The 17,571-nt window shown below is 32.0% G+C and overlaps 1 protein-coding gene across 1 annotated transcript; it reads right to left on the bottom strand.

Moving 5' to 3' along the window:
* Positions 1-1,125: 1,125 nt before the first annotated feature.
* Positions 1,126-7,383, bottom strand: LOC104888010 (4-coumarate--CoA ligase 2). The gene is made up of 6 exons (XM_010672817.4): positions 6,058-7,383; positions 3,277-3,475; positions 2,930-3,075; positions 2,322-2,389; positions 2,100-2,205; positions 1,126-1,679 (listed from the first exon to the last, which is right to left on the bottom strand). The coding sequence occupies exons 1-6, from the start codon at positions 7,141-7,143 to the stop codon at positions 1,554-1,556; spliced, it is 1,731 nt and encodes a 576-aa protein (XP_010671119.1). The 5' UTR covers positions 7,144-7,383; the 3' UTR covers positions 1,126-1,553.
* Positions 7,384-17,571: the final 10,188 nt, after the last annotated feature.

Genomic DNA, 17,571 nt, shown 5'->3' with positions numbered 1-17,571 from the left:
TAGCCGTTGATGTTTGTATAAGCGTGTTTGGTAAAATCGAAAATAGTGTTAGTTAAATTATAGACGTGTATTTGAAAGAATAATTTAATAAAAAAAGTTTGAATATCTTTTTTATTTTCAGTTGATGAAAAATGTATTTACCAAACAATATTGTATGGGACAATTAGATGTTGAAGTTGTAATTGTGAGGTCTACCAATTGAGATGTATAATCTCCCTCGTGCAATCAGTTTATTACGATGAGATGAAAAGTTATTTTATTTTACCATTTATTTTTCTTGTTGCCAAGTGGAGCATATATGATGATATAATTAGTTTTTTGAAATCATAACTTAGTGATATAGCTTTGTCCATGAGTAAAGATTACGTATACTTTTACATTATTCATATAAAATTATCACGTTGTCTAAGATAGTAGTATAAGCTCCAATTTGTGATTGATTCTTCCAAAATACTCTCATGGTTTATTTGGTTCCATTGCTTTCACTTCTTAAGGGTGTTCATAAATATCCAATATGGTCGATCCGATCCAGGTTTCCGGATATTCGATCTGTTTTTTTAGTTTTTAAGATACTCCGGGTCATAGACGGATCGGGAATTTCCGTTTTCACATATCCGAAAATTCCGAAACGAATAAATTTTCGGTTTTTTTTTAATATTCTATCCGAAATATCCAGTTTCAAGGTTGGATATCCAACGATCAGATCTGAAACTTATTTTAGGAGCTTATCCTTTGAAAATTTTGAGTTTTTAGTTTTCGGATATCCAATTCGAAGATTTCGGATCGGTTTGGATCACATTTTCTCCAATTCGAAATTTCGAATCGGATTGAATATCTGAAATGAACACCCCCACCTAAAAGGATTTTGAGATGGATTTGACAACCAATACAAGATTGATTGATTTCGTGTTTGGTCGAAGAAGAATATTTCACAAACGATTTTTTGGACGAACTTATTTCGATTAGAGATAAACATATGTCAAGCTTGGTAATTGTTTTAGTATATATCTACTTAGTGATGTTTAATCGTTGCTCAAGAATACCACTTAATTAAATGTATTTTCCAGCAAATGTCCAAAATTCCAACTTAATAATACCAATCACTTTAAATCTAATACTCTACAATTGAAAAGGAACAAATTCACATTTATTGATATAATCATTGTATACAACATGTTAAAAGTTAAGACTTAAGAGAGGATCACAAGAACATTAATTAATCTCCCCTTATTATTTCCCTCTATAATATAGAATATTTATTTTTGCAAACAAAGCAATCAAAAAATCACAACTCTAACAGACCAAAGAAACCAAAAAAAGTTACAAAAAATGGAGTAAAAATTCAGCTACAATAATAATGATCATTTTCACATGACATATATGCTGGATTGTCTTGATGATTGTTTTTGTTGAGACTTGAGTGTGGTAGACTTGCTCAGCACCTCAGCATTGCATTTCACATAATTATCATTTTATCAGGTATAACTTACAATTAATTTAACTATGATAATACAAATTAATTCACATAATTATTTGTTCAACCATATAAAAATTTAAAGAGTGGTGGCAGGCGAGGCGGCGAGGCGAGCTCGGAGCTCTTTCCTAAGAATTTTCCCGGAGGCAGATTTAGGAATGGCATGTATGAAGTACACTTTGTGAAGCTTCTTGTAAAATACAACCTGTTTTTCATGAACAAAACATTATTATTAGCAAATAAGTATAGTATATCTTTTACTTGAATAGTTATATGCTAGACACGGTTTAAGTGTCTATTCAGATACGGGTGTTCAAGTGTCCGACTCTGTTATTTTGTAGAAAAAAGTTAATTGTTTATCCAAGTAAAGTGTCGTGTCAGACACGACACGACACGACACCTTATTTTTAGGTAAATGAAGGTGTTGGAGTAACACTGGTTATATGCATGGTTGGTGCATGGAATCTTGCTTAATAATTGTAGTATATAGTATAATCTTGCTTAATAATTGTAGTATATAGTATAATCTTGCTTAATAATTGTAGTATATAGTATAACATATAGTTAGATAATCCATAATTAAGTAACTATGGAGTATTATTAGTTGTATAATTATGATTTATACCTGCTTGGCAATGTATTGTTTAACTGATTCTTCTGTAAGATCTACTCCATTAGTAGATCTAACTACAAAAGCAATAGGAACTTCCCCAGCAGCTTCATCCTTTTGACTGTAATTAATAGATCAAGAGTTTATTAATTAAGTACATAATTCATAATTAATGAGCTTAATCTATGATATTACTCCATAAATGAGACAAAGAAGGGAAAAAATTATGAGACTTACGGGACGACAGCAGCATCAGCAATTGATGGATGGTTAATTAGAAGGGCCTCTAATTCTGCTGGTGGAACCTGAATTTTGACATTCAAAGAATCATATTAATTGGTAATTCTACCAAATGTGTGGTACTTGATACGTTAATGCAATCTATACAAATATATTAAAAGGCGTGCGTAACAATGTATACACGTCACGTGGCACATCTGTTACTCGAGTAAAATTGTCCAATGTGTATATATGTCATGTGTATAAATGTTACAAATCATATAAGTGTGATATCAAACTTTGTGAAACAAATTAGAGAGTGTTCTTTTCATATGATTTTTACTAAACTAAAATAACTTTTAGTCGAAAACGTGATTTGTTTAATGATCAATGTTTGTTGTCACGGTTACTGATATTCAGTATAGTGTGCGTATACCATCATATATATAGACAATATAATACTTTCTTTAGTTGTAACAAATGACTTTTTGGTGAGTATATTAAAACAATCAAATGTTGCAACTAAAAGAAAGGAGATATAGTCTAAATCTTGTGCCATAATATAGTTTGGGTGTGAGAACATAGAACTGATATGGATCAAGAAACAACAAATGAGGTACACTAACCTGAAATCCTTTGTATTTAATGATCTCCTTAACTCGATCAACAATGTAAACTTCATCGTCATCATCAACATATCCTATATCACCGGTGTGAAGCCAACCTTCAACGTCGATTGTTGCTGCTGTTGAAGCTGGATCATTCAAGTAACCTGTTCGTGTCACACGGTTAGTAAAGTTTAAGGACCATGTTCAATCGAGCAAGCTAATAGTGTATAATGAATCAACACAACCTCCCCCAAAATTTTCATACTGTTGGTGCAAAATTAATTTGTTGACCTTGCAAACAAGTCAAATCATACATCTAATAAAAATGGTGGTAACACACATATTTTTAACGCAAGTGTTAGTACCTTTCATGATTTGTTCACCACGAATGCAAATCTCTCCGGGCTCATTGTAGCCAACAGAGGCACCAGTATCAGGATCAACAATTTTCATTTCAGCGTTTCTAACAACAATACCACACGAGCCCGCCTTCGTTGGGAGAGGCTCCTTGGCAAATCCTGGGCACATGGACAATACTGGTCCGGCTTCCGTCATTCCATAGCCCTACACAAGAATAAACATTGTCATTTTACGAATGTATTTTTCGATTAGAATCGAAGAGTTGATTGTCTCTCATAGAAAAATTCCCTATGTCATCGCATTACACAGTCTTTTATTTGTGTGCACATAGTGTAACAAAAGTTGTTAATTTTCAGATTATATGACATGGGTCTCGGTAACCCAATTTTTATTGATGTCATCAAGTTGTAGGAATACAGTAAATAACCAAACATGTAAAGAACACAAAGGGCCCAATAAATTAAAGACTAGAGTATAAAAAACTTCCAACAAACATCTCATTTATCTCATGAAACCAATAAATAAAGCACCAACATAAAAAGTATATCGCCAGAACCCAGAAAAAACGAAGTTAGTTAGGTTCCCCCATGATATGAATATCTCAATTTGAACACAATAGTCAGATTATGATGAAATCGTAATCGATATTTTATAAAAAGTTCTTTGTATCTACTATAATATACACTGTAAAAGTGGATGTATATGTCACTGTAGAATGTCAAAGCAATATTTATATTTGTTGGCTACTTAGAAAAATCTATACACTTAATCATCAAAATCTTCGTATATGGTCATACTATTCTTATATGCACGCGATACATGTACCAATTTAAAATATTTTCATATATTCACTAAAAATGCAAAGTTGAAATGGAAACGATTCTTAAAATGTTTTTTTTTTTGTAATTTTATATTATTCCATTAGATCATTACGGAGAATCTAGTATTTTTAAACGGGACACCATCTTCCTCCCCCTTCCGTAATAGAGATTATATGTTTTAAATTAGTTTTATTACACGTTGATATTCATACTATTTTAAGTCAACCATTTTAAAAACTATGTTTTGAGTAAATTAATTGTACTATAAAGGTAATTTTAGAGCATGTAATTAGATACTTCATATAAGTCATATATAATTTCGCCAGGTTTACGTCTACTTAAAAAAATACATTGAAAGAATATGTTTTATGGACTACTCCCTCTGTTTTTTTTTATCTTTCTCACTTAGAATCTTGACACTATTCATGCATAGAGAGAATCTTCTCAAATGTTCTCAATTTATAAGAAAAAACATAGTCATGTGGGGTCTTGTTTGATTCGTCTCAATTAGTACTTTATTAATATTCAATCGTTATAATTTTTACTAATATATAATGAAAGATATTTAAGTTTTAAAACGTGCATTGGCAAACGTGCAAAGTTAAAGTAGGAATGATAAAAAAAAAACAGAGGGAGTATTACTTAAAATGAATATTAATTGTAAATTATGATAAAAATTTGTATTAATTTATATAAAAATGATTAACTAATACTTGTTTTTTCCATTTTTTTAACTTATTTTATGTAACTTTTAAGACTGCATTTCGTTTTTCTGTGTTTCTTTACCATTAGTAAAATATAACAGAGATCCAAGAAATCGTACTAATGTAACTTCTCATTTCTCAACATCTATATCGCATTAATGGTTTCTTATAAAGCAAGAAGAAGTCTCCTTCAAGTTAGTTAATTCTTTTCATTGAATGATCATAAATTATAATTAGGGAAGACTTTTACAAATTTTAGTGTAGGGCAGTCAACTCTGAGATGGATCTAAAATTAGCGGCCCACATGGCATTACCATTTATTACAACCCATATTTTGGGAGTTTGTGATGTGTTTCCAATTTATCCACAAAAAATTACAACTAACACCCTCACCTAACTCCAAAACAATTAGTAATCACCATAAAATGTTGTAAAATCACTTTTTACCTTCAATCTTATAACAAATTACCCCTCTCTATTTGATTTTGCACGTTTGTCAATGCATTTATTTTACGTCAAATATTTGTTATACATACATATCAGTATAAATTATAATAATTTAATATTAACAAAATACTCATTGAAACGAATCAAATAAGACCCTATATGACTATATTTTTCCTTATATATTGAGAAAAATCTAAAAAATTCTCTCTAATTGTAAATAGTTTCAAGATTCTAAATGAGAAAGATAAAAAAATACTCATTATATACAAGATAAAATAATACGGGAGTTTTGTACTAAAAGGTCTAACAAACTAAGTACTCTAAAGTCTAAACAATACGTGCTATTTTTACTCAACAACTTTTTTAGTAGGGAAAATTTAGGAATCTCACTTTATAAGAAGTAAGAATCGAACTTCTAACATCCATCTTATTAGACAATATTGTAAATACTAGGTGGTATAAGAATTATTTATTTATTTATTAGGAAATTAAGTCAGTCCAAGGATTAACCCCTACAAGGTTAAACTGGTAAGGCATGCATAACAGGTTAGGAAAATACCCCAACATAATGTTAGGGGTAAGGATCGAACCCCTGACCTCAGGAGCTAAGGAGGAGCGCTCTAACCACTTGAGCTAAACTCCTATCCTTAGGTGGTATAAGAATTTTGTTTGGCATAAAATTGTGTGTAACAAGAATATAAAAGTTTACTAACTTCCAATTCATTCAAAAAAAACAACAAAAGCAAACATAAGTTACCCATAAAAAAAGAAAGAAAACAACAAAAAAACAAAGTAAATGTATATCAGTTATTACCTGACCCAAAATAGCCTGAGGAATTCTTTCTCTAAGAGCATCTTCAAGTTCTTTACCAAGAGGTGCAGCACCAGACATAACCATTCTAATGGAGCTCAAATCAAAGTTTTCAACCATTGGATTCTTAGCTAATGCTAACACTAATGGTGGAACTACCATTGCTACCGACACTTTATGCTTCTGAATCAACTCTAACAATGAATTTATATCAAATTTAGGCATGATTAAGATCCCACTTCCTGATCTTAATGCTACCATTAACACTGAATTTAATGAGAAAATATGAAATAGAGGAAGAACACAAAGCAAAACATCTTCTGTTGTTAAATTCATATTTGGGTTTTCACCATCAACTTGTTGTGCAACACAAGTTGATAAACTTTTATGGGTCAAGATCACACCTTTTGGTAACCCTGTTGTTCCTGATGAGAATGGCAGGGCAACAGGGTCATTAGGATCGATTTCGATTTCGGGTAAATCAGATTCATCTGTTTCCGATAGAATTGAGAAATTCAGACAATTCTCAGGTGGGTTTTCATTCTCTGCATCATCAATTGTGAAAACTTTAAAATCTTCACCAATCTTAAACTCTTGATTTTCTCTAAGTTTATCAACAAATTGAGATTCAGTAATGATCATTTTGGTATCAGAAGCTTTAACTTGCTTGAAAATCTCAGAAGAAGTATAAAATGGATTAGCAGTTGTTGATATTGCACCAATCATTGAAGCTCCAAAGAATGTGAACACAAATTCAGGACAATTTGGAAGTAAAATCATCACAACATCACCTTTTTTAAGGCCAAATTTTGATAATCCGGCACCAGTTTTCCGGCAAATGAGATGGGTATCAGCATAAGAGTAAATTTTCCCGGTTCGGCCCGAAATCAAACATGGTCTCCCTGAGGTCTCAGGGAGTTTTTCAAACAAGTAAGAATGAAGTGGGAGGTTATTTTTGATGTGTATATCAGGTAGTCTTGATTTAAAGATATGCTCTGTTTTATGATCCTCTGTTTTTGATGAAGTTGGTGATTTTAGAGATGAGATTTCTGAATCAATTGGTTTACTTTGAATAGCTGCCATACTCATTTTTTTGTTGTTTGAAAATGGAGGAGTAAATTTTTCTGGTAATTTAGAGAGAAGAAAATGAGAGAAGAATGGTAGATGAATGAAGAAATTTAGTGGTAATAAATAGTAAGGGGAGAATAAGAGTTAGGTGGGAAATAGAAAATTCAGAGGTTAGAAAATGGTAGATAAATGTTATTGAGTTTCAGAAGAGGTGGGCAATTTGTTATAATGAGGTTAGTGAGACTACTTGAGAAATTGGTATATAATAATTGGTGTGTTTTGTTTTACCAATTCTTGTATTATGGTGTATGTATATGTGTAATTAGATGTATAGTTTTATCATTATTTGTGAAAAAAGGGTGTATGTTTTTGTCATCTTACTTTGACTTTCTTGATCAGGTATTGGTTTTAGAAATTTTGTAACTATTTGTTTTTAGTTGGATTATTTGTGTTTTGGAAGTCAAATTTGGATAGTTATGTGTAGGGGTGTTCGCTGTTTGGGTTGGTGCGGTTTGGGATGTAACCCAACCCAAATCGCGAATATACGGTTTGATATTTTTCCAACCCAAACTGCACCGCACTTTTGGCCAAACCAACCCAAACTGAACCGCGCGAAATGGTTTGGTGCGGTTTGGTTTAAATAATGATTTATCAAAAGTGTTAAAGTTCTTTACCTCAAACTTTTTTTTCAGTTTTATACTTGTATGCTACCTTGTCATTGTATTTATTTTTTTTAAAAAAAAACATATATAATTGCGGTTTGCGGTGCGGGTTTGGTTTACAAAAATTAAAATCCAACCCAAACTGCAATTTTTAAACCGCAAACCAATCCAAACCGCGAAAAAACGGTTCGTGTTGCGGTTTGGTGCGGTCCGGACCGCACTCTAAACAACCCTAGTTATGTGGTTTTTAAAATACTTTCTAAGAATTTTCATTATTGAATATCCGGTTAAATATCTGAAAATATTTTTGTCCTCTTACTTTGACTTTCTTGATTAGGTATTGGTTTTAGAATTTTGTAACTATTTATTTTTAGTTGAATTATTTGTGTTTTGGAAGTCAAATTTTTTATTATATCATATGAGATCTTGTTAAACTTGTATAGTTATGTGGTTTTTAAAAATACTTTGTAAGAATTTTCATTATCGAATATCCGGTTAAATATCTGAAAATATCTAGTTTTATGACTGGATATTCGAAAATATTTGGTGATTTGATTCGATTTATACTTTTTTTTTCGAACTTTTCTTTGAAAAATCGATATTCTTTTAGTTTATTAGATATCCAACCAATTCGACTCGAAATTTCGAGTATTTGCTTTTTTCAAGTCAAGTTTGGATCGTATTCTCTGATCCGAAATGAACACCCCTTATTTAAGAGTTATATATAACTCCATTTGAAACAATTATGTCTCCTAATTAAAATATTGTACTCATCGGTAAATACTTAATCAATATGAGTTTCTCCCCGAATCTGCATGTGGACTAGCCAACACATTGGTGGACCACTAAAATCAGCGCGTCGATCTATTGTTCTTCTATATATTTTTTGCATGCGTTTAATATTACTCCATTATTACATATCACAATTATGTTTTATCTTTATTGAAAATCAAAATTTATAGTATTTCGCTTATGCAATACTCTATCTATCTATAATCATAATACTAATAAACTCGATCTGTATTTAGTTGATGTTTTCATTGTAGTATATCATAATACTTCTATGCTTCAAATTTACTCTATTAATGCTTATATAAAATCTCTACAAATAAAAAATGAAATTTATTTATGTTGCTACTTTGTGCCCACAAAAAGGGTGGTGAGAGAAACTATTGTACGAATCAAAACTCCATACAAATCAACCAAACCTCACTCAACAAAGCAGACAATTTTCTTACTTCCTCCGGTTTTTTTAGATATTACACTTTCTATTTTAGGAAGTTTTAAATTAGATGTTACAGGTAATAACTTCTCTCTATCTCTCTCCTATCACATGTTCACATGGGGCCCTTTTGTTTTCCATTCTCTCTATCTCTCTCCTCTTCAAAAATTACCTAGGAATCCATAATTTGAAAAGTGTAACATTTAATAAAAAACGGAAGACGTATTAAAATTTGATCGCACAAATATGATTACAAACCTTGGCAAGAGAGCTAAGAAAAGTGGTCCTTAAACCCTAACTAACCCACATCAAGTACACTCTTAAACTTTTCTTTGCAGTTGTTATATATCCTACGTGATAATAACCAATGACCTATTTACCAATTAAACAAAAATTTACGATCCTTGCTTATTTAATTCATTCTCCCCCAAAGCTTATATTTATGTATGTTAAAATATGTCTTGAGTTATGTGGCGCTGATTAACCAAGAACTTAAGAAGATTACTGTACAAAATTGATGGGTTTTAAAATATATACCGCAAATGTACGGTATATGTGTAGCAGAAACTGACAAATACGAGTCGATTCACAGGGAGATGGGTTTTATAAATTTGTGCTCAATTATTTAACTACTTCAAGAGAGGAATTTTTTTTGCTCCAATTAATAACTAAACTAGAATAAAATAGAACACAAAAGAATGGAAGTTTATCAAATAATCAAAAACCTAGGGCAATCGATCGGTCCACCATGCTTATACCAATTTAATCACTACAGTATGATTCAACGATACTTGGATTGTCGTTCGAATAATTAGAGTATTTTGTTAATCCTACGGTCCCGTATCAACAACTCTTAGATCAACATATGCTAATACAGTCGCTCAACATAAATAGACCTACCTATTGTAACAAGCCTCTAATGAGTATGGTCTTTCGATTCTAACTCCTATTAGCTAGCTAAACATAACCCATAATATTGCGCAATTACATGAATTAAACAAGCATGACAAATCAATAGGAATTACTCTAATTAAATCCAAGTATCGAAAAACTTTTACCCACAATCAAATAGGTATAAACATGGCTTCCCTCACTAAGCACTAGAAACAAAAACTACACACTCATGATAATAATACACACAATAAACATAATGCAAGTAGAAGAATTCATCAAATTAAACAAATTAAAGAAGAATACCGAAAGATGGAAGAGCAATGAAAACGAAATCAACGATTTTTATAATCTTTAAAGGAAAGAGTTAATAACAAAGTAGAGATAGAAAACTAAGTGTTTAAACCTAAAAACAAAGAATAAAAAATGGTCTAATCGAGTAAATTAAAAACCTATTTATAGTCTTTACAAAACCGACTAAAAAAGACAAAAAAATATCATTCCTGAAAAATCACCCGGTCGGGCGACAATGTCTTGTATTTACGAGCAAAAGGGGAATTTCGCTCAGTCAATCGGGCAAGGCTGCCCGGTCGGGCGCGTAAGCGTTTTTGGCTCCTTCTTCGCCCGGTTGGCCAGGCGACGGACAACTTGGAATGTTGAACTTTTTGGCTCGCCCGGTCGACCGGGAGAGAGTGATTTCTTGATTTTTTTTTCCGTGCAATCTTCATCCAAATTACTTGTACAACTTCTCAAATCTTCTATGGACCGTATGTGACCATTGAACTTTCGTTCCGCAACTCAGACAAAGGCACTAAACGTCTAATTGGTACAAAAACATCTAACACACATAAACAAGTCGAAATATATTAAATCACTCAAAAATCAAGCTCAAATCAACTACCAAAGCTAAAAAATTGGGATAAATAATCTATATAACATTGGCACATAAAAAAACTATAATTAACTTCTGCCTCTTATTATTCTATAATTTGTACTCTTTCCTAAACCTAATAAACATCAGTAGTTTCCTCCTGTATGGATGTAGCTAACATCTTATCAGTGAAACACGTTAAATTTCTATATTTTCTCCTCTTATCGTTGTTTCTATCACGATAATTTAAATTTATAAAAAGGTTGTATTTCCTCGTGACGCAAGTGTCTAAGTAGATCCCTTGGGACAAGTTCCTAGACAATAGCAAGTGAAGTGAGCTCAAGACACCCAAAAAATTAAGTGGTGGTACGTGTATAGTAATCTCATCTCACCATCCCAACCTACGAGTACGTGGCCTCTTCTTCTATCCATTTGTATGAGCCTCTTCTTGTCCTACCTAACCCTCAACTTGGCCAGTCCCCACCTTCTCTCTCTTGCTTGAACCAAACAAATTTATGCCACGAAAAAATACAGCAAATTCTGAGAAATAGAAGTTTATGATTGTTAAAAAAAAAAAGACTAGAACTCTACTTGGTCTTTCTCATATAATTTGGCTGCGGACTACTACTTGGTCTACTAGCAATTTGGTGGTTCACAAAATTTATGCATGGCAAACAACATGGTCGTCTTATGTGGGGGTTGTTTAAGGTCAAGCTTGGTTTGCTCTTGTTTTTGACAAATTTCAAATCATATAGCCAAAGTTTTGAATAACTAGTAGGATTGGTGTGTACAACGTGTTCTATAGGAAGTGTTGCACAATTTGCGATATAATTTTGAAAAAAATGTGAAGGGTTAGGCAAATCATAACTCATAAGAATTGGACGGACCACTTACAAGTTATATAATGTAATAATTGGGATTGGCGTGAGTGGTTAAGGGCATCTCGCTCTTTAACCAAGGTCTCGGGTTCGAGCCTTGAATATGGAAAAAACTCCAGCTGGGAAGAATAGTTTAATTCAGTTCAGATCAGTTCAGTTCAGTTCAGCTCAGCTGCTCAGCTCTACTTTTACTCTCATATCACTATTCATTTCAGTTCAGTTCAATTCAGTCCAGTTCAGTTCGATTCAGTTCAAATCAGTTCAGTTCAGCTGTTTTATGCCGAATAGAACATGCCCTAAGGGTCTGTTCTCTCTAGCTTATTTTCAGTTTAGTTCAATTCAATTCAATTCAGTTCAGTTCAATTCAATTCAGCTTTGGACAATACTTTCACTCCCACATATCACTATTCTTTTCAGTTCAGTTCAGTTGTTTTATGCCGAATAGAACAGGCCCCTAAGTACTAAAAATGCAAATAAATTAGATCACCTTTAGAACTTAGTTCATTTACTTCATACATGTCCGAACACCATATGAACCACTATCACTAGGGGAAAAAAAAGGAAGGGCTGCGGAGGAAGGGCTGCGCTTTTTTAAAAGGCGCAACCCTTCTGCTATGTAGGGCTGCGCTTTTTTAAAAAAGCGCAGCCCTTCCTGAAAAAATTTGAAATTTCGAAATCGCGGGCTTTGAAATATTGAGCGGGGATTCGTCAAATATATTATCCCTCATTCTCTCTCCTCTCTCACGTCCCTCATTATTCCTTTCCTCCTTCTCTCTCATCCTCTCTTCTCTCTCAAAAACTCTCATAAACATTTGCGACAAAAGCTTGAAATGATTTGCACTAAACATGGCGACGGAGTCCGATTGCCTATTGTGATACTTTTTCGGAAGCGGAACGGCCAACGAGTCAAACTCACCGCATGCCGTGACGTTTAGGCTTTTTAAGCCATCCGAGTTCGTTTAAGCCTCCAAATAGGCATTTTAAGTTTTTCTGAAATTTTTTTTTCCCATAAATTATGTATTAGGGTTTTGTTTTATGTATTTAAACATTATTAGGTTAATGTTTGGAGGTAGTTCTTGTATTTTCAGATCTATAATGTTCTTGTATACTTCTCTTTGTTTATTTTGATTAATGTTCTTGTATACTTCTCTTTGTTTTGATTAATGTTCTTGTATACTTCTCTTTGTTTATTTTGATTAATGTTCTTGTATACTTCTCTTTGTATATAATTCTTGTATTTTCATCTTTGTTTTGATTAATTTCTTGTATACTTCTCTTTGTATTATTATTTTTTGTTCGTTTTTTCTTTTGTTTCATTTTTTTTGTTTTGGGTTTAGTATTTTCATTTTCGTTTCGTTTCTCTTCTCTTCTGTTTAATTTCAGAAAATGTGAGATTATGAGTAAAAAAAAATGTCAAAATTTTTTTTTTATATATATATATTTTTTTGGTAGGAAGGGCTGCGCTAGTTAGGAAAAAGCGCAGCCCTTCTAGCTCAGAAGGGCTGCGCTTTTTCCTAACTAGCGCAACCCTTCTAGCTTAAGGGCTGCGCTTTTCTAGCTCAGCCCTACTTAAAAAGTGAAGGGCTGCTGTAAAAAAGCGCAGCCCTTCATCATTTTTCCACTAGTGATATATTGGGCTTTTAATCCTAGCAAGATCTATTATATTTTATGCTTTCGCAATGTATGTTTCCTCGTTTCTTTTGCTCTTCCTATTTGATTCGATAATTGAGCCAAAACTTTAACATTATAATCCAATCCTCACTATTATATAAAAAGATATGTTGTGACAGAAACAATCGACAAGCAAAGAAAACAAAGAAGAAAAATGCACAAATTATGTGGTTTATCAACAACGCATTAGCTACATCTACCTGCGGTGGAGAAAACTTTATTATCTTTGAGGAGAGAGATTCCATAATATGGAGGCAAAAATGATTAGAAGGCATTTATACTATTTATAGTACTCCTCTAATAACCTTAACAGATTAGGCCAAAAAGTATGATTCATGACTTCAAGATCATAGGACTAAACCTTATTGGAGGCTCTTTGGGAGTAAGATCTTCCTTACCATCTCTCCTCCCTCCGAATAAGTCGGACTATAAACCTAATCGATTATATCTGCAAGCTAAGAAATGTCAGATTTGTAGAGTCATCCATCTTACCTACCTTAAAATGTATTTGGGAGGATTCTACCTTCTAACCTTAAGGTTACGAGGTAGTATTCCTAGTATATATATACTTCCTCCGTTTCTTTTTACTCGCTACACTTCTCATTTCACGGACTCCTAGGCAATTTTTGGAGAAGAGAGAGGTAGAGAGTAAAAAGAAAAGGGACCCATGTGGGAGGAGAGAGATAGAGAGAGTTTATTGTCCAAAAAAGAAGTGTAGCAAGTAATGTGAAACTTCCCATAATGAGAAGTGTAGCGAGTAAAAAGAAACGGAGGAAGTATATAATTATCTCACATCTTGTAGAACTTCAACACAATAAAGGAACTCTCGTCTTTTTTCTTCTTTTTCAACTTTATTAGTACTTGGATAGTAAATTAATAGATATTAGTCAGTTTTGGGGTGCCAAAAAGTTGACGAAAATATAGTCAGGTGACGAAATTATGTTCCGCAACACTCGACTCAAAGAACAGAAACGGACAGACTTGTTCAATATTTCAAAAATTGACTGCTTACCGCTTAGACTAGCATATATATTTTCTCCGTTTCTTTTTACTTACAACGATTTGACTTTTACACTAAACATCAACTCTACTTAGGCTATGTTTAGTTCACCTGAAATTTTCTGATATGAACTTATCTGGTCTGATCTGAACTTATTTTTTCTGATCTGATCTGATCTTAACTTATTTTTTCTGATTACAAGATATTATCTTTTAGATTTTTCTCAATATATAAGAAAAAATATAGTCATGTGGGGTCTTGTTTGATTCGTCTCAATGAGTACTTTATTAATATTCAATTATTATAATTTTTACTAATATGTAATGAAAGATATAATGATTTTTAAATATAAGCATAATCTGAACTGATCTGATCTGAACTTATTTTTTCTGATCTGATCTGATCTGATCTGATTAGATCTGAAATAAGCAAAAATAAGGTGAACTGAACATAGCCTTAGTTTATGTTTGGTGATTTATAGTTAAGGAAAAATATATTCATGTAAAATCTTGTTAGATTCGTCGGAATGTAAATTTTTCAATTATATACTTTTTATAATTATTATTTATTGGTAATTAAACTTATTGATGGTTGAAATTATGCATTGCCAAGCGTGAAAGTCAAACTGTTGCAAGTAAAAAGAAACAGAGAAAGTATTATGTTATTTCGCCTAGTGAAAAAATTGATCCTTATAATTTTAAGATTATGGGATCAAATCTCGTTAGGGGCTTTTTAGGGTAAGGTTTTCCTTACTATCCCCTCTCCCTCCAAAGAGTCTAATCTGTAAACCTGGTTATACCTGTGCAAGGTACCAATTCAATAAAGTCTTTCATCTTACTAATTTAAAATATAATATATTATATTCTTCCATAGTGGTAAAGTACTTTAAAATAAGTACAATGTTTTTGTTTGAAGGTAGGCAGAAGTTTCCTTACAAATAGAGGAAAAATTAGAAACATACTTTATAATTTATAAGAGGCAAGAATTAAACCACGCTTATAAAGATGAAAAAAGGCCTCCAACAAATTAGGTCAATTTTAATTTTCTCATGCTTTAGACTACTTCACTATAATTATTTCAATATAAAAGAGTTCTATATAACATTATACTAAGATCCTGTTCTTTTGGACTTATTTTCAATTTAGTCCCATATATTACTATTTAATATTTCTACTTGTAATAATTTATTTGAAAAAAAGTAACTTGACCATGACTTTTGATCGATATATATGCAACAAAATATAGTCATATATGGATATAATTAGACTCATTTATTATTGCTCAAATAAGTGGACTAAAAAATTGTAAAAAAAAAACAATCATGAACAATAATAAGAAGAATTTGTCCTGTAAAAGACCACTTACTCTTAAATTAAAATTAGATAATGATAAGTTCAATATTAAAAAGAGAATTAGTCTAATAATGACTAAATTAATTTTTTTCGGTGACTGAGCCTGTTCTCTTCGGCATAAAACAGTTGAACTGAACTGAACTGAACTGAATTGAACTGTACTGAACTGAATTGAACTGAACTGAAATGAATAGTGATATGTGAGTGTAAAAGTATTGTCAAGAGCTGAACTGAGCTGAACTGAGCTGAATTGATCTGAACTGAACTGAACTGAATTGAACTGAGTTGAACATAACTGAACTGAATTGAACAGAACTGAATTGAAAATAAGCTGGGGAGAACAAGCCCTAATTTAAATCATTTAGTAATTAAATCTACTTTTATATTAAAATTAGATCGTCTTTTTTAATAATGTTTGTAATAAGAGAGAGAGGGATTACTGGTTTATTGTATTTGATCTTGAAATCTCCCATGCATTTGGGTGTGCATTAGATTAACTGTAACGTGCAAGAAGAAACCAAAATAATATAATGATAATAATAATTGATCGATGACGTGCACATTCCATTATAGAAAGTAGTAGTACAGCAATAACACAACATGCACGCACTTACCAATCACATTCTCAGCCCAAGTATAGTCTACCACCCTAACTTGACATTCTTTTACTTCAATCATTAAAAATTTAAAATCCATTATGGTTGGCAATTACTTTATTTAAAAATATGGAAAAAGCTATATGCAGCCCTTAATAGGGGTGTTCAAAAATATCCGATTCGAATTATTCGATTCGATTTTAAGATTTTGAATATTTTGGATCGGATATGCGGAAAAAATTTTGGGTTTTCGGATCGGAATTTTCCAAAAATGTCAACGACCCGATCCGAAAATTCGGTGATCCGATCGAAAAACCCAGTGATCCTATCCGAAAAGTTGGAATATCTGAATATTTCGAATCGAATTCAGATCACAATTCCCCTGATCCGAAAATTTCGGATCTGATCGATCCGATATCCGACATTGAACACCCCTAGCCCTTAGGGCTGCACATAAGAGGCTTAAAAGAGAAAGTTTTTGAAAAATAAAGCATTGATTACATCGATTTATGTGTGATTTTATCATAAATATTAGAATTTATACCATTTTAGAAAATATATTTAATGTTTATATGCAATCCTAAGTGCTGCATATAGCATTATTCTAAAAATATCTAATGACACTTGCTAAGTTAAACTAATAGATATTGAATGAATCAATACAATAGGTTAGAGATTAACATTTTCATCATTAATACTCCTTCCGTTTCAAAATATAATTTCCATTTCCCTTTTATCACTGTAATTTATGCAAGTAGAATCTAAGAGGGATAGTAAATATTTTTTGTTTATTTAAATAAATATTGTATGGGAAAAAATGATTTTAGTAGAGAGAATGGAGAATAATTGATGAAATAACATTAATTATAACATTTTGGTTGAATGAACAAAGGAAAAAACAAAATTCAAGAAGCAAATAAATGTAGGGACACCTTTTTTCTAGACAAATTGCGGAAAAATGTGGAACTAAATATGAAAATAGGAACTATATTTTACTCCCTCCGTCCCAAAATATAGTTCCCATTTCTATTGGGAGTCAAATTTTAAAAACTTTGACCAAATATTCATACTAATGTATACAAAAAAACATATTCATGAGGGGTCTTGTTAGATTCGACTCAATGTATAAATTCGTAATATCAACTTTTTATATTTTTTATTAATAAGAAATAGAAGATATTATAGGTCAAAGGTACGTCTTGAAGACTGTGCAAAATGAAATGGGAACTATATTTTGGGACGGAGGGAGTAGGACACCTAAAATGAAAATGGGAACTATATTTTGGGACGGAGGGAGTAGTCGGTT

This window comes from Beta vulgaris, chromosome 3 (assembly GCF_026745355.1).
Source record: "Beta vulgaris subsp. vulgaris cultivar EL10 chromosome 3, EL10.2, whole genome shotgun sequence".
Classification (NCBI taxonomy): Eukaryota; Viridiplantae; Streptophyta; class Magnoliopsida; order Caryophyllales; family Amaranthaceae; genus Beta; species Beta vulgaris.
Note: the sequence above shows the minus strand (reverse complement) of the source record. Positions and strands in the feature narration are given on the sequence as shown.